General features: G+C 35.2%; 1 protein-coding gene across 1 annotated transcript in view; it reads right to left on the bottom strand.

The window, feature by feature from the left end:
* LOC136715967 (catenin alpha-3) overlaps positions 1-27,128 on the bottom strand; it is a 592,813-nt gene that overhangs the window by 557,358 nt on the left and 8,327 nt on the right. Inside the window, exon 3 of the mRNA XM_066693394.1 lies at positions 24,561-24,753. Within this exon, the coding sequence (XP_066549491.1) occupies positions 24,561-24,753 (193 nt within the window). The remainder of the gene's footprint in view (positions 1-24,560; positions 24,754-27,128) is intronic.

Genomic DNA, 27,128 nt, shown 5'->3' with positions numbered 1-27,128 from the left:
AATAATTTTTCACAGTAATACTACAGCAGCAGTGCCTAAACAGGAAAATTAGAAAATTATTGGATTCACATATCAATTATCCACACTGTAATGTCCACATTACAATTATTATTATAGTTTTACAGTATTAATTTGCAGAATTATTAAATCATTGATTTATTTTAATAAAATAGAGCTGGACATTTATTTGTTTTATCACAGACAACATTATGAGAGTAAATTTACTTTTTTATTACCTTTAAAATAGTAAACAAAGTGCAGTATTTATAAGTTATGACAAAATTGATAAAATCTTGGTCTTAGATTTTGCTCTCACATGCGACATTAATAGGTATTTTAAAAATTGTGAAAGAAATTTCCCATCTTGTTCTTCTTCCTTGTGCAATATAGTTTGTATGCTTCTACTATCATTATAAACTCATTACAAAGCACACCTGGGATTTCACTGTTATTTACATTTTAAAACGAAGGACAACATTGCATTTTTAAAGTAATACATTCCTTGTAATCTCAATGAGTGTTGGAAAAATAAATAAACAATTGAGACATAAGAACGTAAGAAAGTGGCCATTCGACCCAATGTGCTCGTTTGGTGTCCATTAATAACTAAATGATCCAAGGATGCTATCCAGTCTATTTTTAAATGTTCCCAAATTTTCAGCTTCAACTACATCGCTGGGTAGTTTGTTCCAGATTGTAATAACTATCTGTGTGAAGAAGTGTCTCCTGTTTTCCATCTTGATTGCCTTGAAAGCCCAATTTCCATTTGTGTCCATAGGTGCGTATTGCCCTGCTGATCTTGAAAAGCTCATCTGGTTTGATGTGCTCGATGCCTTTCATGATTTTGAAGACTTGAGTCAACTCCCCACGTAGTCTCATCTGTTCCAGTGTGAAAAGGTTCAGTTCCCTCAGTCTCTCAGTAGGACATTCCCTTCAGACCTGGAATAAGTCTGGTTGCTCGCCTCTGAACTCCCTCAAGAGCAGCGATATCTTTCTTGGAGTGTGGAGCCCAGAACTGTCCACAGTATCCAGATGAGGTCTAACTAGCGCATTGTACAGTCTGGACATTACTTCATTACTTATACCCTAACGTTCTGTTTGCCTTTTTTATTGCTTCCCCACATTGTTTGGATGGGGAAAGTAAAGAGTCCACATAGACTCCTAGGGGAGGTAGCTCAGCACTGCTTATATGGAAACTGGTTGTAACTAGGACATTTTGCAAAGGGCGGATCCCAGAGACTTAACCCTCTGAGGCCCCCCCCCCCATTTTCACCTGATTTTACTGTTGTCATATTTCTACTTATAACTCTGTAACTACAAGGGCTAGAGCCAAGTGTCTTATATGGAAACACTCAGCACAAACTGGAGATTCAGAAAATAACATAAATAATTGTGTTTGCCCCACCAGAGTTAAAGAAATCAAAAAAGTGAAGAAAAACAAAAGCGCTTATAAGAAAAACTGAATTTATGGTCAATGTAACACTTTGTTAGTGCCCCAGGCAGACTTTTGTCACTGGACAGTGAAACTTCAAAGTCTTATGAACTTCTGTAAAAAGAACAACTAAAATCTGACCTCTAGAACCGAAATTACAGCCATTTATATTAGACTACCAACAGCCAGAATAACTATATACAAATAAAAAAGAATACTAAACAGGGAAACAGAATTCAAAACATCTGGCTTTTGAATATTGTCACTTTAGGCCTTACATAGACACAGGCTATTCGTTACTGTTGTTGTAGTAACTTGTGGTAACAGCCACAAAGCTGCCATGGTGTTCTATTCTAATACAGAATATTAGAAAAGGGTAAGGTGTTTTATTTTTTGTCTGATTCCATTTTTCTACTTTGTATTTGGTTTTCTTGCTGTATCACGTCTTTCTGCTCTGTCTGAGAATCTCATCTATTCTCTTCTGTAAGCACCCTGCTTCCCTAAGTGCGGTGTGTGAGCTCTTACACAGACACACAGCTCAGCGCGCAGCCTAGGCTGCTCAGATATGGGTGTGTTTGGTATCATTGGAAATGACAGACCCGTTGGCCAATGAGGGTCAGGATTCGGGTAACAGGGCATGGAATGCAGCCCCCCTCTCTCCTCACCAAAAAAACATACGCGTTTCTTAAAGTTTTTGGCATTCTGAAATGTGCTCCATGCTGTTTTAAACAATGAAATATGGATAAAACCCAGTAATTGTTTACAGCATGAAGGGAGTTCTTCCAATCCCCCCACCCATTATATAAATCAGTTAAACAATCACCCTTGTCCCATGTTTTATGTTTATTGAAAGTTCATGGATATGAATTAGAATGAACAAATGACCATTTTACCTTGAATTTTATCAGAAAACTGATGTTGTTCCTAAAGTGAAAACAGACTGATCTGAAGAAACAAGTAACTACTGACTAACTGTAGAACAACATCTGCATAGGTAATACAATTATGCCTTTTGTACAGTAAATTAGTTCATGAAAATATTAACTATTCTGACTGCTATTTAGTTTAATACATAAGAAATTGCATTTACTCAAGCATTCTGTACATAAATAACAGAAAGCCTGGGGTGTATATATATATATATATATATATATATATATATATATATATATATATATATATATATATATATATATAATTTTATTTGACAGATGCATCCATCTGTGTTAATCTCCTAATCTCTCATGAAGCTGTGCGAAATCCTCAGACAGGTGTAGTTAACAGGGGGGGTATTCCTTCAGTAAATCAGTTTCAGTTTCAGTTCAGTTGCAGTTCACTATAAATAAACATTAAACATGTTTTGAGGTAGATTTTAGTAATGGCGTTAGGTTTACTTTACCCATATCAATGCCTGCAATGGTTGAAGAATCAACACTTCATAAACCTATCTCTGTTTAAACAATAGTACATCAAAAGTGATAGGTCTTGAATTTGAAAGAGATGCACTGCACAGGCTCTGCTTATTTCTGAAGAATCCAGGTAGCTTGGGATTCAGAGTGGTATAAGCACTGCAGACATATCCATAAAACAATGTGAGTTCTTGGTTTCTTCTATCCTGTGTGTATTTATCAGATTATGTTTTTTTTTTATATAAAGAAATGATAACACAATTTACAAAATGATTGTGAGTTTAAAAATCTCACTTGTAGAATATTGTAAAACTGCCATAATTTCCCCTCATGGTTAAGACATGTTAGTCTCATGTGTTGATTACATAATTTTAGTGGCCTGATTCAGATCTTAAAATCTTGGTGTTTCCAAACAAAATGTGAGTTGGGAGTGGAAACTGACCATGTGAATTCCATGCCATGCTTTAAATATTAAAAAGCAAGGTCATTTCAAAGTTTAAGCTCCGAATTCACTATACTACACTACCATATAATAAATGAACATACAGCAACTGCTCAGTCGTGAGAAGCTTTAAAATCAATGGGAAATTTGATCTAAAGGTGCACTAGGATTATTATTATTTACTAAGTATAAACCAACAAAACCGTCCATCCTACCAAACCTCATCAAATCAGATTCAGCACAGATTAATGTATTATTGTTGTTACTGCTGTTATATTTCCACTTTAAACATTATTTAATAAAAATATGAACACATACAAAAATATATAATCTAAAACCACTGTCATGGTTCCCTAGCACTCACCCTCAATCCCCGCTATAGGCTGCCATTTCCCTGCCTTTCCTAGCACTCTCCCACCAATCATCCTATTAACATTCCTCATCACCCTTGTGCACTCTTGCTTCCAACCTCTGTTCCCATTTGCCCCTGCACCTCCCTACCTAGTTTCCTGTTCCCTTTATAATCCCCTCACTTCCCTCAGTCGTGGAAAAGTTTTGTCAGTTCTAACTGCAATCCTGAGCATTTTCCCGTGCCTGGTCTAGCCTTGTTTCCTTGAGCCCTGTATCTGTCTTGTTTCCTTGACCTCCTGCCTGATTTACCGACCACAACTCTGTCTCTCCCTTGTTTACTCTGTTTGCCTGATCGCCTGACCATTGCCCGTGACCACGACCACGTTTCCGCCTTGCCTTCATTGCCCTGATCCGCCAGCACCCGAACCACGCCTGTCCGACCACCCTTTCCACGCACTGCAATTGGGTCCCCTGTATCGGTGCCCCATGACCCGTGACAACCACAGAGTATGTAAAATTTTTTTGTAATTTGCTGCATGCATCCTTTGTTAAATAATTGATGCAAAGGAAGCCCATTATGTACAATATTTAAGTACTCTTTTATTCTGAAAGTAAGTCAGTGATAATTTGTCAAATATCACAAATGAAAGCACTGCAACTTTTTTCAGCCCTGCAATCAGTGGTGTATTTAGGGAGGGGGCCACGGTGTCATGCCCCCCCCCCCCCGCTCAGGGCCATGGCTCTATGTCAAATATGCATAACACTGTACTGATTTTTTACTGAGGGTTATGTAGTTAATAACGTGCTCATATACCATATCAGTCACGATTGCAACAGGGGAACGATCATTCAGTGCGCTAAAACTACTCAAAACATATTTGCACTCCACTATGACAGAAGAAAGACTTTATGGCCTAGCGCACCTGTACATAAATAAGGGCCTCAAACTAATTTATACAGATGTTTTTTTATTTATTAATTCAGGTGTCACAACAGGAGACTTGCATTCAACTAGAAACTTTTACATCAGCAGCGTATTTCCAATGAAGGCACATATTTTTGCAGGCACACAAATCGAAAAATTGTGCATTCTCACCTGTTTCAATTTCAGAGCTCCACCGAAATAGATCTCTGTGATTGACAAGCAGCAGAAACCGTGTGTAGTTGTTTTGCTAAGTTTTTCGACTTCAAAATTACTCAGAATCACGCATTCTGAGTCACTTCAAAGTTGAAAAACTTAGCTCAACTTCTCACATCAACAGACATTTTGCAGAATCCATGCCCAGTTGACCTAAATGTTGGATCAAGATGGCAGAAGAAAAGGTACAGGCCGTGTTATGCTGTGGGGGGCATTTTCCTGGCATGGTTTGGGTCCACTTGTCCCCTTAGAGGGAAGGGCCACTGCAAATGATTATGAAGTTATTCTGAGTGATCACTTTAATCATATGGTGAAACATTTCTATCCTGATGGGAGTGGATGACAATGCCCCCATTCACAGGGCACGAGGGCTTACTAAATGGTTTGACGAGTATGAAAATAATGTAAATCATATGCTATGGCCTTCACAGTCACCAGAGCTCAACCCAATTGAACAACTATGGGAGATTTTAGACCGACGTGTTAGACAGCGCTCTCCACCACCATCATCAAAACAGCATATGAGGGAATATTTTTTGGAAGAATGGTGTTCCAGAATGGTGTTCTCCCTCCAGTAGAGTTCCAGAGACTCACAGAATCTGTGCCAAGGTGCATTGAAGCTGTTCTGGCAGCTTGTGCTGGCACAACACCTTACTGAGACACTTTATATTGTTTTTTTCCTTTAATTTGTTACACGTTTGTATATATATGTTCATCATTAGTCTTTGTCCATCTCACCCAGTAGTGGATTGATAATGTCTATTTTCCAGGTCACACCAGCAAAGCTTCTTAATTCTTCCCATCTTTTATGTGGTCTTCTGCTAGGTTTTCACATAATTTAGAATCCATTTCATAACTTCATTTGTCCATCTTTTGTCTAGTTTCTTCTTGGTTTTTGATGTTCCTGTTATTTTCAATGGTTTAATTAAATATGTTGTTACATCTTCTGTAATATATTTAAATTGTGTTTTGCACAATGTAATTGACTTTGAGTTTGTGTATTGCCTGTATTTTATTTATATTATTTTCCTCATACGTACTCTTGTTTCTTGAGAAACTTATTCTTTATTCTTGTTTGTGATGTATTGAGTCTTCCAAATTCTCTTGCAGTTTCAATGGCATTATTCATGGTTTTGTCACAGATTTGTAATTTATCTAGGTCTTGTTGTTGGTCATGACGTTACTAAATCAATTCTTACTTTCTCATTTGTATTTGGCTTGATAATTTCTCCAGTCTCATATTAATCATCTTGTTTGGTTTCTTCATTGCTTTTCTTCTTCATTGGTTTCCTTAGGACAGTGTAGGCTTATATGTTTTCTGTTTGTTTCACTCTTGAAGAGAGAATTTGTGTTAAAAAGATTTGGGTTTTCTGCAAATTTCAGTATCCAAATTCCATCTATCAGCTCTGTAATTTCTGTCTCCATATCCATATTTACCTACTGATATCTCATCGTGTTGATGTTTTCCAATTTTCGCACTGAAATCTCCCATGATGAATTTAATGTGTACCCTTCCTTTCTCATATAGCTGTCCTATTTCTTAATCAGAATAATCTCTTTCCTTATCCGAGTGGCTTGATGTAGGTTAATAAGCTTGGACAATCTGAAGTTGATATATCCTTGTTAGTTGAATAACTATTCTTGTTGCTCTGTTATAGGCTATATGATGTTATTCTTTAGCCTCTTGTGTATAAGTAATTCAACATAATTGGTGCGACCATTATATGTACAGACATTCCCCAGCTTTCATAAAGGTTCCTTTCTGCTACTTTCTATGTAAGTCGCTTTTTACGTGTCAGAAACCCATTACTTGCATTACTTGCTCCTAATTTGGAAATCAGAACATTTTAAGAAAAGTATAATTAGAACATAAAGAACATAAGAAAGTTTACAAATGAGAGGAGGCCATTCAATCCATCGTACTTGTGTGCTGTCCATTAATAACTAAGTAGGTAACTAAATAACTATCCAGTCTATTTGAATTTTGAAAATGTTGTGCTTCAACCACATCACTGCAGAGTTTGTTCCAGATTGTGACGACTCTCTGTGTGAAGAAGTGTCTCCTGTTTTCTGTCTTGCATGCCTTGAAGCCCAATTTCCATTTGTGTCCCCGGGTTCGTGTGTCCCTGCAGATCTGGAAAACCTCATCTGGTTTGATGTGGTCAATTCCTTTCATGATTTTGAAGACTTGAATCAAATCCCCACATAGTCTTCTCTTTCCCGGGTGAAAAGGTTCAGTTCCCTAAGTCTCTCAGTAGGACATTCCCTTCAAACCTGGACTAAGTCTGGTTGCTCAACTCTGAACTGCCTCTAGAGCAGCGATTTCTTGAAGTGTGGAGCCCAGAACTGTACACAGTATTCCAGATGAGCTCTAACTGTACAATGCACTAGTCTTAAAATTGCACTAGCAATGCACTAGTCTTAATTCCCTTGTTTTAAATTCTGCACAATATACCCTATTTTTTTTGTTGACCTTTTTTATTGCTTCCCCAGATTGTTTGGATATGCTGGCTTGTTCAAAGTCCCTCGAGTCGCCGAGATTTCCTGGGTTTGGGATATCTACCATTTAAATTCCTTTGTTATGATGACATTATTGCAGGTAAGATGCAGAAACATATTTAGCACTTTTTACATTTTCTATGTCTCGAGAAAAATAAAGACATAAGCAGTAGCCGAGTCATCTATTTTAGTATCATCTGCAAATTTGACAAGTATGCTAACTATCCCAGAGTCCAGATCAAGATCATTAATATAGATTAGAAAAAGCAAAGGCCCTAATACTGATTCCTGTGGATCTCCACTAACAACCTCACTCCAGTTAGAAGCAACTCCTCTTATCGACACCCTCTGTTTCCAATATATCAACCAGTTCATAATCCATCTACTTACATTACACTGAATGCCTACTGCTTCCAATTTTAGGATCAGTCTTTAGTGTGGAACCTTATCAGAAACTTTCTGAAAAAGTATATCATACCATATGCTTTCACGTGATCTACAGCTACACTTGCATGTTCAAAAAACTAGAATAAAATAGTAAGACATGATCTGCCTCGTCTAAACCCATGTTGACTATTATTATTATTATTTATTTATTTATTATCAGATGCCCTTATCCAGGGCGACTTACAAAATATAAGTGCAATACAAAGAATATCACAAAGAATATGGTTTTCATTGAGATGCTCCTCTATTTTCTGTCTAATAATAATTTCCAAAAATTTTCAAGTAATACAGGTGAGACTGATTGGTCTGTAATTTATAATTGACATAAGTCAGGTGTTACATAACCCACGGAGTGCCTGCATTTTTTATTAACAGTGTAGTTTTCCATATTAAGAAAATTATATTAGTGAGGGTTACTAATTTTCATCTGTATATATATATATATATATATATATATGGTGGTTTTTTTTTAATTGTTTTTGCAAATTAGTTGTTGGTTTAATTTAATAATTATATAAAATATAATAAATATAATAAATAGTGCACTATGTCTAAGTTGAAGATGGGTTATTCTCATTAAATTGTCAATTTGAAAAGTACACAGCTGAAAGAAAGTTGCAGGGACTGTGCAGTAATAGAAGTAATGAAGTTCATTTAGGTTTCATTTTAAAAGAAAATCATCCATCTGTACTAGAATACATGCGAGGACTCCCCACCACCTTCACAGTCTATGTTTAACCTTCCCAAACAATATGCCTGGTTCTCCTACAATGTGCTCTGTGCTTGTTGGTTCCGGGTGAGGGAGCACCTAATGAAAACTAACATGGAAAAAATGTGAAAGAGCAGGTCCATCAACCAAAGGCAATCTAGCTTCGAATTACACTGTACTGCTACCTCTCTCATTCTGTATAGCAGTCACCTACTGGAGATGCAGCTGGAAGATAATACAATAGCACATTACAAGACATGCTGCCAAGGCACAAATACTGTAGACATATCGATCCAACTTGCAAGGCACACATAATGGAAGGCCAAAAAAATACAATATTAGCCAGTAGAATGGTGTCACTTTTCTTTTCCTTAAGTTTTTTTTAGATGATTTTACAATATTTTAAGTCAAAGAACTGAATGCTTCAGATAAATATAAGTGTGTTGTTGAATACTTCTGTACTAAGAACTCCTAAATGAAGGGCTGCTTAAATCAAAACTTTGACCCACCCACTAATAGTAAATTACAAACATCATATGATGAAATTAGCAGTTCTATGCAAACAGTATACATACAAGTGTTAGGTGCAAATTCTAATACTTATTGAAAGCAATGGATACTAGATCACAACATGCAGCAAATCATACATGAAGGAAGCCAGAATGAATAAGCCCAGATATTTAGAATACCTTCATGACTGAATTCCATTATGCATAAATGCTGATTAACAGATGAGCACATGAAAGCTAATTTATTCTACCCATACCAACATTTTGCCTTTCTATTTATTCAGCTCTGCTCAAAGTTAAGATAGGCATTTTTTACAATGACCTTTATTATTCTATCCTTACTCTTTAACAATCTTACAAAATTATGTCAAGCCACATAGAATTTACTCTAAGAAAATAAATAGGGGTATTTATCCATATTTTGGCATATATAAAGTATCCAGATCTTTTACTTTGTTTGATCAGGGTTTGAAAGATTATTATGCTGTGTTGTGGTTATGACCAAATAATATATAAAAAGGTCTTTGTTTTAATTTCTCTTGAGATCTCGACATTATCATGATCACGAGATAACAGAAAGGTATTATCAAGATCCTGAGATCCATAATAATGTCCTCAGCAAACTAACATTATGAAAACCATACATTATGAATGTCAAATGACCACAGATTAATATAATCAAATACAAATGCATATCTATTCAGTGCTATTTTTACACTGTTAATTGAGAAAGCCCTGTCTGTTTTGAATCATATTGCTAAATAGGGCTTATAATAATCTGTATATACAGAGCAGATTCCCATTTTAAATTGAGCCCATGCATGTTTGTCTTTCTAATTTTCTGCTGAAATATCCCATGTGTTGATGTGGATGTCTTCAATACTATTTGCCTTTTAGCATGATTTCTCTTCCCACTGTGCTGCCTCCAGGATGCCCTTGTAAATAAGACAACAAATCTCCATAGGTGGCTGCTACGGCATCTGCACAACATGTAAAACTCATCTGCTATGTCAGGTGCAGCTTTGTACTTTGGAATTATCAGAGTTTGTTTTTACCCAATTGTATTTGCTGGCTTTGTTTTCTTCTCACTTTATTTATTTGCTTATTAATTTTCTTGACTGTTTACAGCATGGAGCAGCCATTAGTTAGCCGTGGAGCCAATGCCTCCCTGCTGCAGGTTCCCGTTTGTTAGGGAGCTAGAGAAGTGACAAATCACGTCGGCAGAGCATGGCAGCAGCATGTCTCCAATGAATCCCAGCTGCCATTAGCCACCTGTCATGGCACTACAAACACATGCCACGATACCTAGAAGGATACAATACTTCCTGAAACTTCCTTCAAGTTTAACTAAAATGATTGTGGCCTTTAAAAGGAACCGAGTCCTCAGTGGCACTCGTCAAGTAAGGCGTGTGGATCCAATGCTTTAAGTTGACAGCAATAGTAAAGACAGTTTTTACAGTGTTTTTTTCCTTGCATTTTCACATATTTTCATGACCTTTGCTGTTATTCTTATTTTAAACAGGCAGGTACTTTTCTTTCTAAAGCCTTTGGTGACTTTATATTTGATTATGCTCCTTTCGATTCCTACCTGTCACTACGGTCTTTTCCTGTCCACTCAGTTACTGTGTATTCAGTTGACTTTTAAACATACATACAGATATACATACATATTATACTATGTTTATACTGATTTTTTTTTTCATTAATTTTTTTCAGCTACTGCTTATGTCTTTATTTTTCTCAAGACATAGAAAATGTAAAAAGTGCTAAATATGTTTCTGCATCTTACCTGCAATAATGTCATCATAACAAAGGAATTTAAATGGTAGATAACCCAAACCCAGGAAATCCATAATTTATAATTTAATGTTAGGCACCAATACTTAAATGTGTTTCATAAGTTTAAGGAACAACAATTAGAAATTACATTTTAATTCATATTTTCAGCTCCAACTGTAATCTCACTAACAATGATTTATTGGGGCAAGTAATAATACTGATGTCAATCAATTTCTTGCCAGACTATTTTAAATCATCATTGGTGTGTAAATACAGTCCTACACAATGTTTTAATGCAGGTGGTAATATTATGAACCTTCTGCTAAATGTTCTGCTAAAATCATTATAGATTTTCATTAATCCTCAACTGGAATATTATTGTTAACAATTCAGCCACAATGCATGCTCTGCACTGACACTTTTTTATGTGCATGTATAGTCTTCTATGACTACTGTGGAATAAAAGTGGGCTGGCCACACCATGAGGTAATGATAGAAATACATGTTTGTTATTTTTATTTTCCATTTGGTAATTAAGTGTTTAGGAAAATATAATGAGTTCATATTTTATTTTCAATTTCAAAACATATATAAATTAAACAGGCCATTGAACTTCAGTCTGAATTATTTTAAGACATGCTTTCAAGTATTCTCAACAAACCCCTCCCCCACCATAAAAAGGCATATAAAGAGTATTACATATACAAAACAAAACTACAGTAGAAAAAATAATAATTTCAATGTGTATCCCCAACAAGAAAACTATATTGTCAAAGAACAGTGACCAAAGAGAGAGATAAAACACCTAATGCAATGTTAGGCTCTGACGTGTGCATCATAAGATACACTTTTTCATTAAGAGTGATGAGAGGAGTTGGCCTTTTTCTGTGTTAATTTATGTTATAATCTTATGGGGCATCATTATGGTACCAACACTTCGTAGATTAATGTGTTTCAGAGACACTGTAGTGCTGAAAATGGGCATACTGTCTAAAACTATAATGGTTTGAGGTGATTCAATCAATATACAGAAGAGCTAGCAATCAATAGCCCCCATTCACATAATTCAAATATGAAGTGTTACTATTTAAACATGACAGAAAAGTAATGTATTCTTTAATAAAGCATATTATCAATATGTGGATTCAAAAGAAAAAAATACTGATTACAATTAAATGTGCATTCCCTATAATTATTTTTATAATTGTTTTGAGAAAATCTGAAAACATTCAGAGATGCTGCTTTAACTCTTTAGTATTCTGTATGTCAGGTAAGGTACATTATTACAACAATAGCATAGGTGCACATGTATGTACCTGAAGCATAATACCTATCTGAACATTTAATACAAAAGTTTGCATCAGCCTTAGAATGGATGCTTCTGTGTAAGAACTTTTAACAGATACCTGGAGGAATAATGTGCTATAATTCAATCATTTAAATGGGCAATAAAGTATAAAATTCTCATTTTTCATTTGTTAATGTTATGTTCAGTGCTAGAATTTACTTGACATACTACAAGAAAATTAAGCCCAATGGGAAATGTGCACAGAAACGGTTCTAATAAATGCCATACCCTTCAGAAACAATCATTATGTCCAAATATATTTTCTTGTTTGTAATTCACTGTTACATTAATTTATACAAATGCTTCAGATGATCATGATCGATTATGTATGCTAGTACAAGATGGTTCCTATGTGTGTGTCCTCATCTGACATTCCACCTTCAATATATAATATTCTCTTTCTTTTTTCAGTGCCATGTAACTGGACTACAACAGTACAAAAAATGTGCATGTCACTGATGGCAAAATTCAGATTTACCTTAGATATTATTATTCCATTATATTATTATGAATAATACAAAATATTACAGAAAGGTATCTGGATACATGTTTTGAGTGTCCTGGACAACTAAAAAGCACTTGGATTATTGCTTCCTCAAAGATATGTTAAGTTTCATTGCTTGTAAAATGAATCCATATCAAATCATATCATGAGGACAGAACAGATTGGAAGTCACTGGAAACTAGCCAGAACTTGAGCATGTTTTTTTTTTTAAGCTTTCTTTCTTGATCCATAAATTAATAATTGTCTTGAATTGCACATTCTGTGAGGCAAGGGCCTCTGAAGTTGCTTAACGGTTGTGTAGGCCAATAGCACTGCATTGCTGCCAATTATAATTTCCAATACATGTTACTTACAGTGAAAGGTTGGAATGGATAGCAAGTGAAGTTCTTCTATCGCCCAACCCCTTTCTGGCTCCTAGAGATGTCCACGAGGGAAATGTGAAAACATCAAACAAAAATGCTCAGTCCCAGTGTTCACTCACTAGTCTTTAAGCATCTGTTGAAAACACCTTAACCTGCATTAAGCCTTTGCTTTTAGATATTCCTTCAACAGCATTTGCTCAATTAGGGTATTGCTATGGTTGGATGGGATAAACCTTGAGAGTCCTCTTAGAGTGGAACAAACCACTAATCACAATAATTCAAGACATTATGTCAAATGTGAATGCATTTAACCATGTCAACAGTGAATTAAATTGGGTAAAACAGTATTATCCATTCTAGAAAGGCTAATTCCAGCATTGCCTCACCTTTCTAAACAACTCCTTGTCATAATAACCTGCCTATTTTAACCCTTGAGTACAGCATTAGTATGACCTTTTAAAATAAATTGCCTAGTGTCAGTACAGTGAAAGCTTATGTTGCAGCCATAAAATTGTACACTGTTACATAATTGAAGCAATCATTTTCTGGGTGATCACACAATCAAACACCTGTGGCATTTCGCTACAACCCCCACAACAAGGTTTACAGGTTATTGGTAATAAATTGTAGGTCATAACAAGATGACAACCAAATGTCAAAAACTACCAAGGGATCTAATCGGAATCCAGATACTCTACTCCTGCAAATTCTATCAGTAGATAATAAAACATAGTATTCATATACTCAGAGGAGGAAACCAACATCTGGTTTCACCTTTTCAACTCAGTGTCGTGTGGGTGCCTTGATGCTAATGTAACCTTTCGGAGCTTGATAAAGTCAGTCTCCCCATAACAGTCGATAAGAGATATTGTGGAGACAGGCAGGGGAATATTTCCTACTAAGTTTCCTTTTGATTTAGGTTGGATATATTGGTAAAACCAGTGGGGGGGGTTCTCTTGTATTTTGAGTGACGTATATAAAACAACATTGCATATATCAGCAATGTCACAAAAATATATATTTCATTCTTTTTTTAAATTCAAAATAAAATATAAATAATTAGATTTAGCTGTTATCAGTTACTGATCAAATTCAGTTCAATTCCTTCAATTCCTTTTGAATAAAAACAGAAAACGTCTACTTTGTCTCTCATTAATTACCTTTATGGAAAAGTGTTTTTCTCACAATGTTTGGCTGTATCATTCAAGTAATGAAAGGGGTCATGCTAATGCAAACTACTTTCTTCCTAATTAGCATGCATATTTTTAGCATTTATTCTTTTTACAAAATTTGGGAATGCATTCATACTTATGTAACATCTAAAAATTTAATTTGATAGAAGTAGTCTATAATTGGGTATTGAGGGGAAACATGTTTACAGGTGTTGGAAAAGGACGTGGAGCAGCACTGATTCCAATGCCTCTTAAAATAACAAATCATCATCACAATAATAAAACAATTAACTATGGTTAACTTATTTTCCCAACCAGGGGCCGGGTAAAATAAAAACTTTGACCCACCCGCTAATAGAAAACTACAGAACTGTACTCAGTTGCGGCTTCATTTTTAGTAAGATGACACTTTCTTCTAATCATAAATGTCATCACTATGATGTACAGGTTTGTAGTTTGCTATTAGCGGGTGGGTCAAAGTTTTGATTTAATCCGGCCCCAGGTTAAAACATTAATTCAAAGTGCCATCCTCGCCATTCCTCAACATGATCTGAAAAGTTAACAGATGATCTGTCTGTACAGACAGATTAACACATGTGGTTAACCCAAGGTGACAAAGCTATAACCCAGCGATGTTTACTGCACTGCATTTTCATTACCAAAAAATAAATACATTATAATAAATTCAAACTAAACACACACACACACATTCTTACACAAGTTTTATATTGCCTGTTAATTGAAAATAAGTAATCTGGTAATCCTAGAAAATTAAAAATAAAAATAAAAACACTGGCCTCTAAATATAATATTCACAATAAAGAGTATTTTTATGTATGAATTTATTTATTTAATAGCTAACATATTGTTCACTGTGGGGACACTGTGCTTTATTTTCTTTCGTAATATACAGCATTTATCAGCTGAGGAATGTCCACTTATGTGTCAATTTCCTAAGCATAGCATCTTAAAAATTGTACATTCCTTTCAGAAACCTATCACACAAGATACCGAGATACCCTTCAAAATTTAATTGATATAGAACTCAATGCAAACAGCAGTTTCTACAGTTGCTAACATTCATACAGATGCCAATACAACAGGGCCTTTTCAATATAAAAAGCTGTTGAGCTTTGAACTGAAGAAGATGATTATAAAACGACTGCACTTCCTACTGACATGGTCATATTTATCCTAGACACCAGTTACACTACAGAAGATAAATGTGTTGCACATTTCAGTTTGGTAGCAATATTGTACATTTGGGTCATCCTTTAAAATAAATTAGAAACACATCTTAATTTTGTTGTACTTGCTAAGCATTGTGAAATCTCAAAAACACATTGTTAAAAAAAAAACAATTACAGGAGAGCTTGGATGCAGCCACATGTAATTGACCCAGTTAATGTAAAGTTCCATATTGTTTAGCAATTCTTTGTTGTACGTAAGGGACATAAACACATTTTAAATGCTCTTACTAATGCAAAGTCATTTTAATCCTAAAGTTATTTCAAAATTATTCCTTATTCCTTGATATTGTTTCTACTGCTACAGGTGTTAAATCTAATTAGCATTTATTTTCTTTATTATGCTTGCTTAACCCACAAGAGGTCCCTAAAGATGGTAAACTAGTCAACATAGCAAAAAAGCAACATCAGTACAATTCAACTAAATATTTTCGAACAGGATTCAAAAACATAATAAACCAAACTTGTAATACAAGGCCAAACATAATTGTTTAATAAAGGCTGTATAATGCATGCTACTTCAGTCACTTTCTCAGCAGTGTGACCTCTAAGCAGAAATGGAAAAATCAGCCAGAAATTACAGTTGACAAGCTGACCACACAAGTCTGCATCTGAAACTACACAGGCACTATATATTTGTATAAAATTGCTAAGCTACTTTGCCTTCCTGTAGTAAGATGTAAGTCATGTTTCATTGGTATACAATAAATACATTCAAAATAGAGAATCTATAATAAGATAACATTTTGTTAAAATAGAATAGTTTAGACTGAATCCCTACCGTTTGGGAAATGTTAACACGTCACCCTTTCTCTTCCAATCATAAGAGCATTAGCAGGTAAAAATACACCAGAGTGTGTGATAAACACAACTGAACTTCAGCCCACGTAGGAGTTATAATCGGCTGATGAGGGAAAACATAAGCAGGAGGGAGTTATATTTAGTTATTTACAAAGGCCCTTCATATTTCATGCATTATAATTTGTTTAACATTCAGGTGCCAACTTTATGTCCTGATGTAAAGTGTGATCTTTAAAACAGCGAGAGTACAATTCCATTTTAGCAGAACCTGCTGCAAAGGTCTAATAAAACAACTGCATGCAGCTAATAAATTGTTTAGAAGGCTTCTTGGTTCACCAGCTGTCATTTCCTCCTTTTCAGGGAAATCATGGAATTTACATAAGGGGTACAAAAATAAAATTAATAAACAAGTGACTGTTGTGTCCTACCAGACTGTAAATTCCTAGAATAAGCTGTCTGGACAAGATAGGTTTTTAAGAAAGCACATACTGTAATCTTCCAAACTAGATGCATAAAGAAGAATGCCTAAATAAATATTTAAAATAATTAAAATGCACATAGATATTGTGAAATGTTTCATTGCAAATGAAACACTAAGAATATATCAAATATCAAGATAACCAGCAGAAGATGCTTTCATAATATAAAAGTGACCCTCCTTCCACTTTCTACAGAATTATAAAAATATAAATATATATAAACAACACTATTTTTTGGAATGCCATTATGAGTACCAAATACAACATGATCAATCCTAAGGCATGCTCCTAAATTAATAAATAAATATTCTGGAGTTCAGCTCTGATCTTCACAGCACAGACACCAGTTGTGGAACAGATCCAGGAGCTGGGAAGCAATGTGTCTTCCAAGAGCTTGCCAAAAATGCTCAGTGAAGTTTTTTATCAGATTTCCTTACAGGCCAGTTCGTCCTGGTGAGGGGAGTAGCTGATGATCAGCCTGGTTCAGTAAGGACAAGTGTAACAGTCTAGTAAAAAAAAAATGTTGAATAACTTCTGCTGAAATCACTTGAACGATGTGCACGAGAACATTTTCACAGTGCTGCTGAAGATAACCATTCATGTGACTATCAACAACTAGGATTAAACCACATCTCTGCAGTGAAAAGAACAAAAATCTGCAACATGACACAGGCTGTAGGAATAGCACACCATCTTCCATTTCAATCAGGAATGACATCTAAATTCATGATCCTGACATTTGTGAGGGTTGAAATATAACTTCCAGTGGCTGTTGTGAGGTCTCAGTGCATTTCCACAGCTGTCTCTTAATTACTGTATTCAGGACACATATAGGTCATATGTGTTGCAAGTCCTTTCCCTCAATATCTATGAACATCCTTTCTTAACGATCCCAAAGAATCTAGATCCAAGTTTGCACTAGACAGCCCTTTGAGATTCCTTAGTCTTCGTATATGTCCATAGTTCCCCATACCACAGAACTGGTCAATTAGATTTTTACCATGCTAAAGGTCAGGTAAAGGATCTCTAGTTTCTGTTAACATCATGTGTGGTTGTGTAAATTAAACATCAGGAACTAAAGAAATCCTTGAACTTTACCAAGGTTTACATATATTTATTGCATTCTATGTCAACATGGTGCATCACAAACAGTCAGAACATGAGAACATAAAGTTTAACCCCATCGTGCTCGTTTGGTGTCCATTAATAATTAAGTGATCCAAGGATCCTATCCAGTCTATTTTTAAATGTTCCCAAATTTTCAGCTTCAACCACATCGCTGCGAAGTTTGTACCAGATTGTGACAACTCTCTGTGTGAAGAAGTGTCTCCTGTTTTCTCTCTTGAATACCTTGAAGCCCAATTTCCATTTGTGTCGCTGGGTCCGTGTTTCTCTGCTGATCTGGAAAAGCTCCTCTGGTTTGATGTGGTCGATGCCCTTCATGATTTTAAAGACTTGAATCAAGTCCCCACGTAGTCTCCTCTGTTCCAGGGTGAAAAGGATCAGTTCCCTCAGTCTCTCAGTAGGACATTCCCTTCAGACCTGGAATAAGTCTGGTTGCTCACCTCTGAACTGCCTCTAGAGCAGTGATATCTTGAAGTGTGGAGCAAAGAACAACTTAACTGTAGTTGTTTGTGTTTGCATAAGTAGATGGCTCCAGAAGAACACAGCCTAAACTCTACAGCCTAAACTTGGCATGCAGATACTCAAAGTCGAGTATTCTCAAACAAATATAGAACTCTATAATACATATTTTACTTAATGCCTTAATTATGTTTTGCCTTCTGCACAAAGACAGTAAGAGATGTTGAAAATAAACAAATACTGCAACAGAAAAAGTGTTTTAATCTATATAAATCTCAGAACCTGCCTTTCTATAGCCATCTATGTAGGCTAAATGGCATACTGTATACAAACATTTCCAGTATATGTGTTTATTTGTCTTAACTAATTTAGTTACACATCTTAGAACACCCTGAGAAGGGTTTGTATTTAGCAGGAGCTGCTGCCCTCTGCTGTTTCTCTTTGGCTAGTTAAATTGTTGGTGAAGACAGTGGACCCTTCAGGTTTGAAGAACCTTGAAACTGTCTTAGGAGCAGATTCAAAATATACAATGATTAAAAATGTAATTAATTTATATACATATTAGAAATATCTTACTCAATGGCTTGAATTCAAATGAAATAATGAATAATGGTAAAGCAATTCATAACAAGCAGGAGGCCATGCTACATTCCCAATATAAATTTGTATCCTGGGTTTATAATATTGTTATATTTATATCATAGGATTAACATTTTTATCTAGTTCTTTCATTGTAATGCATTTTTTTTAAACAGTTAAAAAGTGAATGTCACTTTTGTGGAATATGATATGAATATGAATATGAATTAAATCAAGTTAATTATAACTATAAAAAAGGTTTGGATCTTATTGCTGAATTTAAACAAATTGCTATAAATATTATAATCTATTATAATCAAGAGCACGTGAATTATTTTGATGTCATATCCTCATAAATTGAGTTGAAGAAAATAATAAAGCCTGCAGGCTTTTCTTTAACACCTGTAAACTGAGCAAATTAAATCGAGTGGGAGAAAGAAAAAACTCGACTGCTGATACAATCCCTACCCTATCTTCTTCCACCCACTGTGGAGGATGTTTTTAAGCCACTTGTGCTTCATTATATTCTTCAGATCCAGTTTAAATATTAAACACAGGCTTTAAACACCAAGGCTATCATTTAAAAGTGTAGCCCCTAAGGAAATGGAAGGTAAATTATTAAAAAATGTTTAGCTTACACTGAGTCATTGAGATAGCTTAAAGCAAGTATTTCACCTTTTCACATTTAAACAATTAAGATTATTTCTTAGTCTGAATGTTCTTGCACTGATATTAACTTCTCTACAGAGACCTATCCATATCTTGCTTATTTGATGTAATGATTATATAAAAATATCCATACACATCAGAAATGTTCAGATCCCACATGTTATTCTTATTTATAATAAAAATAAATAAACCACACATTGCATTTCAATTCTAACAATGCTTTTGGCTGCTGATCAGAAACTGGAGATAGGAGCTCAGACTACAAAGGGCTACTTCAGTTTTGGCCCATCAGTATATTTTCAAGGGAAATTAATTCTGATTGAGGCTGATTTCCAAGTCAAATGTGTCCAGTAAAATAGATTTCTGTAATCAATATTGAATAAAAATATGAACTGGATTTAGCGAAGGGGAATATATTTTTACGGAGGACTTGATGGCATCCTATGGCATTTATTTCTAGCAATAGCCACATAAATCAACAACAAAATGCTACATTTAGGCCATCTGTGCAGGACTTCAGAATCTTAAAATGAATTGATAAGCCAGTTTAGTGCAGCACAATTTCCTTCAGTAAAGTGATTCAGAATACATAATTTCAGTATACTATATATATATTTAAGTTTTTTTCCAACTTTTTTTGTGTGTACTTAACTCCAGATAAATTATTGTAAAGCCATTAAGAGAGCCACATTACTAGCCAAATCCTAACACACACAATATGAAATAGAAAAATAAACATATTAATAAATAATTGTGAACTTCTGCTTGTGCTATTACATAGGTGTTAGCCTAATCAATTGTCATTAATTGTGTATTACTTTAAAATATGAATGCTTAATAAAAAAGCATGATAAAGAAAATTGGGATAATCATGTAATTAAATGTATTCACCGCATTAAGTACACTGTTATTATTGTGTACCTACACCAATTATGTAATTACGTTTAATGTCATGTTATATGTAGTAATAGTACAGTGTATTTAATGTACCTGTATTTTGAAGTGTATCCAAAAACTGGAAAATTCGAAAATAGAAAATGTAATCCTGCTTATTTAAGAATACAGATGGTAAATGGTAACATTTTAGATTATTTAGAAAGCTAATTTTTGCATTAAAATGTGATCACAATAGGGTAATGTTTTGGTCTAGGTTAGGATTAGAGTCCCCACTATGCTCAGGATTTTTTTAAGGTAGGAATTGCTTTTCTACTGACTTCACTCAACTGGGTGTAGATGTGTTTGGGCTTACCTTGAAATTGTGATTCTAGTGGCTAGGGTTGTTTTCAGGCTGTTATTTGGCCTTTAAAATTGGAAGATAACCTACTGATGCAATACAATGGTATATTGTGTAATATCTCTCCTGTCATCAATGCAATGCAGGATAATAGTTCAGAATAAATATTCTGAATATTAGTTAGGTGTTTAACAAGTATTATTATTATTATTATTATTATTATTATTGTATTTTTTATTTTCACAATTCAACTCATAGATGTTGATGAAAAGGACATGCAACAATTGTAACTTAAGTTGAATAGATGAATATAGTTTAAAAAAAACATAATATATGATTAATTTACATAGAAACAGTTCAATTTAAGTGCCACATGGGATTCGCTTAAATTCTGTCCATGGTTTCTATTAATTTTGAGTAATTCAGAGGAATTATATTTACTCTTCTGATTTATATGAAGTATTATTTTTGGGTATCCACAGAGCAGCACCTTTGTAGTAAAACAGACCAGCCACTTACAAACCAATTATAAACTTGCTAGTTCCCTTACAATTCATTGTACAAGTGAGTTCTGCAACTAAAGAAAAAGGTAAATCATGCTTAAAAGAAGATACAATTTCAATGATATATGGAAAATGCTTGAACATCATACAGACAAATAGCAAATTATGAGAAATTAACTTTAGACATTTGGAGCTGTAAAACTGTGTTTCCTCAGTCTTTCGTTATTTTTAACTCATTAAATGTCAAGCAGGATTCAATTAGAACAAGATCTTGATACCTTGTGAGAATCTTTTGAGAAATGTAAGCAAATCTGAATGACAAACGTTTTAGTTGTACATTGAAGATGATACAAATAATGTGGTATGTATATCCATTCCCATTTTGAATCATTATATTGCATACAGAAAATTAAGACTTTCTTTGAAAGTCATCACAATTATTTAAATTGTGAATAAATTAACACATTTCTATTAACTTACCCATCATAACTATATCCATTAAATAAAGATTAGACTAGAAGTTACTTTATATATATATATATATATATATATATACACTCACCTAAAGGATTATTAGGAACACCTGGTCAATTTCTCATTAATGCAATTATCTAACCAACCAATCACATGGCAGTTGCTTCAATGCATTTAGGGGTGTGGTCCTGGTCAAGACAATCTCCTGAACTCCAAACTGAATGTCTGAATGGGAAAGAAAGGTGATTTAAGCAATTTTGAGCGTGGCATGGTTGTTGGTGCCAGACGGGCCGGTCTGAGTATTTCACAATCTGCTCAGTTACTGGGATTTTCACGCACAACCATTTCTAGGGTTTACAAAGAATGGTGTGAAAAGGGAAAAACATCCAGTATGCGGCAGTCCTGTGGGCAAAAATGCTTTGTTGATGCTAGAGGTCAGAGGAGAATGGGCCGACTGATTCAAGCTGATAGAAGAGCAACTTTGACTGAAATAACCACTCGTTACAACCGAGGTATGCAGCAAAGCATTTGTGAAGCCACAACACGTACAACCTTGAGGCGTATGGGCTACAACAGCAGAAGATCCCACCGGGTACCACTCATCTCCACTACAAATAGGAAAAAGAGGCTACAATTTGCACAAGCTCACCAAAATTGGACAGCTGAAGACTGGAAAAATGTTGCCTGGTCTGATGAGTCTCGATTTCTGTTGAGACATTCAGATGGTAGAGTCAGAATTTGGCGTAATAGAATGAGAACATGGATCCATCATGCCTTGTTACCACTGTGCAGGCTGGTGGTGGTGGTCTAATGGTGTGGGGGATGTTTTCTTGGCATACTTTAGGCCCCTTAGTGCCAATTGGGCATCGTTTAAATGCCACGGCCTACCTGAGCATTGTTTCTGACCATGTCCATCCCTTTATGACCACCATGTACCCATCCTCTGATGGCTACTTCCAGCAGGATAATGCACCATGTCGCAAAGGTCGAATCATTTCAAATTGGTTTCTTGAACATGACAATGAGTTCACTGTACTAAACTGGCCCCCACAGTCACCAGATCTCAACCCAATAGAGCATCTTTGGGATGTGGTGGAACGGGAGCTTCGTGCCCTGGATGTGCATCCCACAAATCTCCATCAACTGCAAGATTCTATCCTATCAATATGGGCCAACATTTCTAAAGAATGCTTTCAGCACCTTGTTGAATCAATGCCACGTAGAATTAAGGCAGTTCTGAAGGCGAAAGGGGGTCAAACACAGTATTAGTATGGTGTTCCTAATAATTCTTTAGGTGAGTGTATACACACACACACTTTTTATGTTCAACTGTGGGGTTTTGTATATATCTATATAAAACATATGCTGCACAAAATGAATATAACAATGGCAAATATTGTAAGTGAACAGGAGTCTTAAGAAACTGCTATGAATCTCCTAGTTGTCCTGTCCTTACATTTGAGAAATTCTTTACTAAACCTTAGCACAAGGCAAAGCAGATACTTAGACAGTATAAGGCAATGAGGGAACAAAGGCCTCAGAGACGACCTATACTCCAGATATAGCACAGAGACATCTGGCTAAGGAGTGATTCAAAGTGCTTCAGAGCATACAAAAAAAATAGCACAGCCTAGTTTTGAAACAGTCGAATGCTAAAACAGAGCACACTGAGAAATCAGGAAAGACAGGAAAACCACAATGGTTTTGAGTCTATTGAACTGGTGATCACACTGCTTTCTGATGTGGCAATGAGCACCAGAGTAAAATATTTAATCTGTGCATGATATTTTCAGAGCATCAAAACTCAGTCTGACATTTAGTTATCTAACTGTATATATTTATTTTAATAGTAAGGACTCTTAATCTATATGCAGGTACTATATAGGTCAAATGTATTTATCAGCTTGCTAATGCAATGTGCAGGCTCATAACTAAGTGTATATTATACATCAGCATTTTATCTATAGCTCTAAACTACTATTACATCAAATCATTACAAACTTTAACTTCATTAGAGTGTCAGTGTTAATGACATTTCATAGAGAAAGGGTACACTTAGCCTTTGAGGTTGGCATAGAGACTGCTTTTGTTTATGCTCTCTTTCATTTGATTCCTTCTTTAATAGAAGTCAATCAAAAAATTGATTGGTTTTAGGAGTTCTGTAATCTAATTCCAGCAGTTAATGTAATGGATTGTTGAAATCAGTTCCAAAGTATAATTATTAATAATATCTATATGTATCCATCTACACCATTCATCTCCCTTCTCTGACACTGATTGTGTAGGAATTCACTCAACCATCAACCCATAATCAAAGTACATCCAAGCACAGATATTTTATGTAGTTTCAAATACATACAGTTAGGTCCATAAATATTTGGACAGTGACACAATTGTCATCATTTTGGCTTTGTATGCCACCACAATGGATTTGAAAGGAAATAATGTGCAAGATGTGCTCTAAGTGTAGATTTTCATCTTTAATTTGAGGGTAGTTACGTCCAAATTGGGTGAACGCTGTAGGAATTACACCAATTTATATATGTAGTCTCAAACATATTTGGACAAACTAACATAATCATTAATTAAATTGTGAGTTTCAATACTTGGTTGCAAATCCTTTGCAGTCAATGACTGACTGAAGTCTGGAACCCATAGACATCACCAGATGCTGGGTTTCTTCCCTGGTAATGCTCTGCCAGGCCTGTACTGCAGCTGTCTTCAGTTCCTGCTTGTTCTTGGGGCGTTTTGCCTTTGTTTGTTTCCTTTCAAATCCATTGTGGTGGCATACAGAGCCAAAATGATGACAATTGTGTCACTGTCCAAATATTTATGGACCTAACTGTACATTGCAGTTTCTTTCAGCAAAGCCAATGATGAAAACCTACTTTCTCTCCGTACATCCTCCACTGCTGCAGTTAGCTCTTCCTTTAGTATGGCAGTTTCCTTCACAATCTTTTCACCCTTATTGATTAAATTCAGAGTAGCTTCTTCCACTGACTTCAAGAGTACCTTGGCTCTTTTGGAGCGGCCTTTTTTTTTGTTGGATGGATTTTTAGGGCAATTCACCAGAGTTGTTACCTGTAAAGTCATGTAGACAAAGAATAAAAAAAGTAATATAAAAAATGCAAGCAAAGTATGATACATTATTTGAAAAGACTTGTTAGGAAAGCAAGTATGTTTTCTTATCCACAGAAATAAGATTTTAAGATAATATGAATATATTTGAACAAATTAAGTGGAACATGTCTCCTTACCTTTTATTGAATACCAAGGAGCTTGGTAGAGGTTGGCTTTTTGGAAGGGGGCGATCATGTTGGTGATGACTGTGCCCTTCAAACAAGCCCACCTCTACCAATCTTTCTGTAAAATTTAAGACAACCGGATACTTCGTATGAACCATGTTTGCAATCCCAATAAGAAAAAAACAACACTCTGGAATGATCTAGGCAGTGTTCGATTTTGAGGGGGGGAGGTCCGGGACCCCCATAAGAGAGAAAACTTATAACTTGGGGGGTCCCGATATTTAATTGAATACAAATATTATTTTTTGTCGAAATGAATGCCCTGACACGACACACCTTTGTCGGCTTCTTCCAATTTCCATCAGTGTTCCAGAATCGATTGTTTTTTCTTCACTGACATTCTAAACATGCGCACGTGGAGATCACGTCAATCGTGACTCAGTTAAAGCAGCGACTGACAGTTTTCACCAGCTAGGCAAGTGTAAACATAACATTCTTCTCTGATTTAGGATTGTTTACACTTTAGTTACTATAACTATCGAATTTTTCACCTTCGTGCTGAACAGCAGCTAGTTTGTAATGTAGCCGCTAGCTGTTTTTTTTTTTTTTTTTTTTTTTATCTTATCTATCAGACAATTGTAGGTAGCTATGCTAACGTTACTCTGAAAAACGCGGTTACATGGAGCAAACTTTGTCATTCTGAATGAAATTATTCAAGTTATTACTTTCTCATCATTATGATTGAAGAGAAAAGAATGCTTAGAGAGTTATACAGTAATCTTTAATTTAATGTCAGCCTATTTGCATGCCGTCTGTTTGCACGCTGCAAAGAAATGTTTTACCAACTTCTTTTCGTTATTGTCGCCTTATTTTATCACTGTGAGATCTAGGAACATTAAAAACAAATTTAAAAAAAATATATAATGTCAAAGAATCAGGAAATGTAAAATTACACTATGTTGTATACGAAACACAGCTGTGATGTGTCTGCATGTTTACGTATTTATGCCCCCCCCGGATTAGGGGACCCCCCATAAACTCTAACCCAGTTCGAACACTGGATCTAGGAAAGCAAATCAGAAGTAGACTGCAGCCACTAACAACTGCACCAGCACATTCAGGGAGAATTAAAAGTATTGCATCAGTCATTAACGCCAAGATCCTAACAAATGCATGGTGAACATGCCTTTTGTATTTTCTTAATAAATGGAACTTTTAGATTGGAAACATCTACATTTCTTTAACATATATCAATACTGTAAAAATCAGAAATTGTGTATTTATCCATTTCCAAACCTATTTTTGCTTGATAGATACCAAATTTAACTCATTCCATACCAATGGAGGGTGTGTTAATTCCACAGAGATTTTATCCAAAAGTCAAGGTAACAGGAACTTTTGAAAGAAAAGGTCAAAGACTAGCTTTCACTTGAAGTTGCAAAGGTCAGAGTACTGTCTGACATCTCAGGTGAAATGCTCATGACTTGCTGTTGCAGTGTGTGCTATTCTAACATTAGTGTCCTTCACATTTTAAGAGCTTCAATTCTGACATAAAATGTGTTAATAATTTTAAAGAAATCACCTTTTCTGAGGGGAAAACATATTTCAGAATTATCTGGATAATACATGAGATACATATTGAAAAGGAATGTACACAAAATGTGCAGATGTATTACGTATTCATGATGAATGCCAAATTATAACATTTATCTGCAGCATTAAAGCTTGCACATCACCTTACAAAGGCATTATTAAACGTATCAACAAATGAATCCAACTAACATGTTAAAGCAATTCATTTTAATAATGTTTAATACATATTTTTTCCCCAATCCTTAAGTATTCTAAAGTGTTCCAAATTAGATTTGTGGGTTTAAATATATTATCTGTACACACAAATCTTTTTCCAGGCATTGATGATGTTTCAAGCTGCTGTGGAAGTCAATCTTCATAATTTGGTTGTTCCTTGTATGGAAAACTCATGGGGTCGTGGAATGCAATTTTGGGATTCCCAGCATACTCTGCCTATCAAACCTCTTAAGTTTTAAATGTATTCACATTGTTCAAGATTGCTTATGCTTCATAAAGCACAAGAGATGACTTGTGATTGGATTGGATTGCAAACTCATGCGTATACTTGTGTATTAATACTTTATGAAGTATGCCCTATATACTGTACAAAACATTTATTTTACATTGATTCTCTATTAA

The sequence above is a fragment of the Amia ocellicauda genome, chromosome 20, assembly GCF_036373705.1.
Source record: "Amia ocellicauda isolate fAmiCal2 chromosome 20, fAmiCal2.hap1, whole genome shotgun sequence".
NCBI lineage: Eukaryota > Metazoa > Chordata > Actinopteri > Amiiformes > Amiidae > Amia > Amia ocellicauda.
The sequence above is the reverse complement of the archived record's forward strand: the minus strand, read 5'-3'. Positions and strand labels throughout refer to the sequence as shown.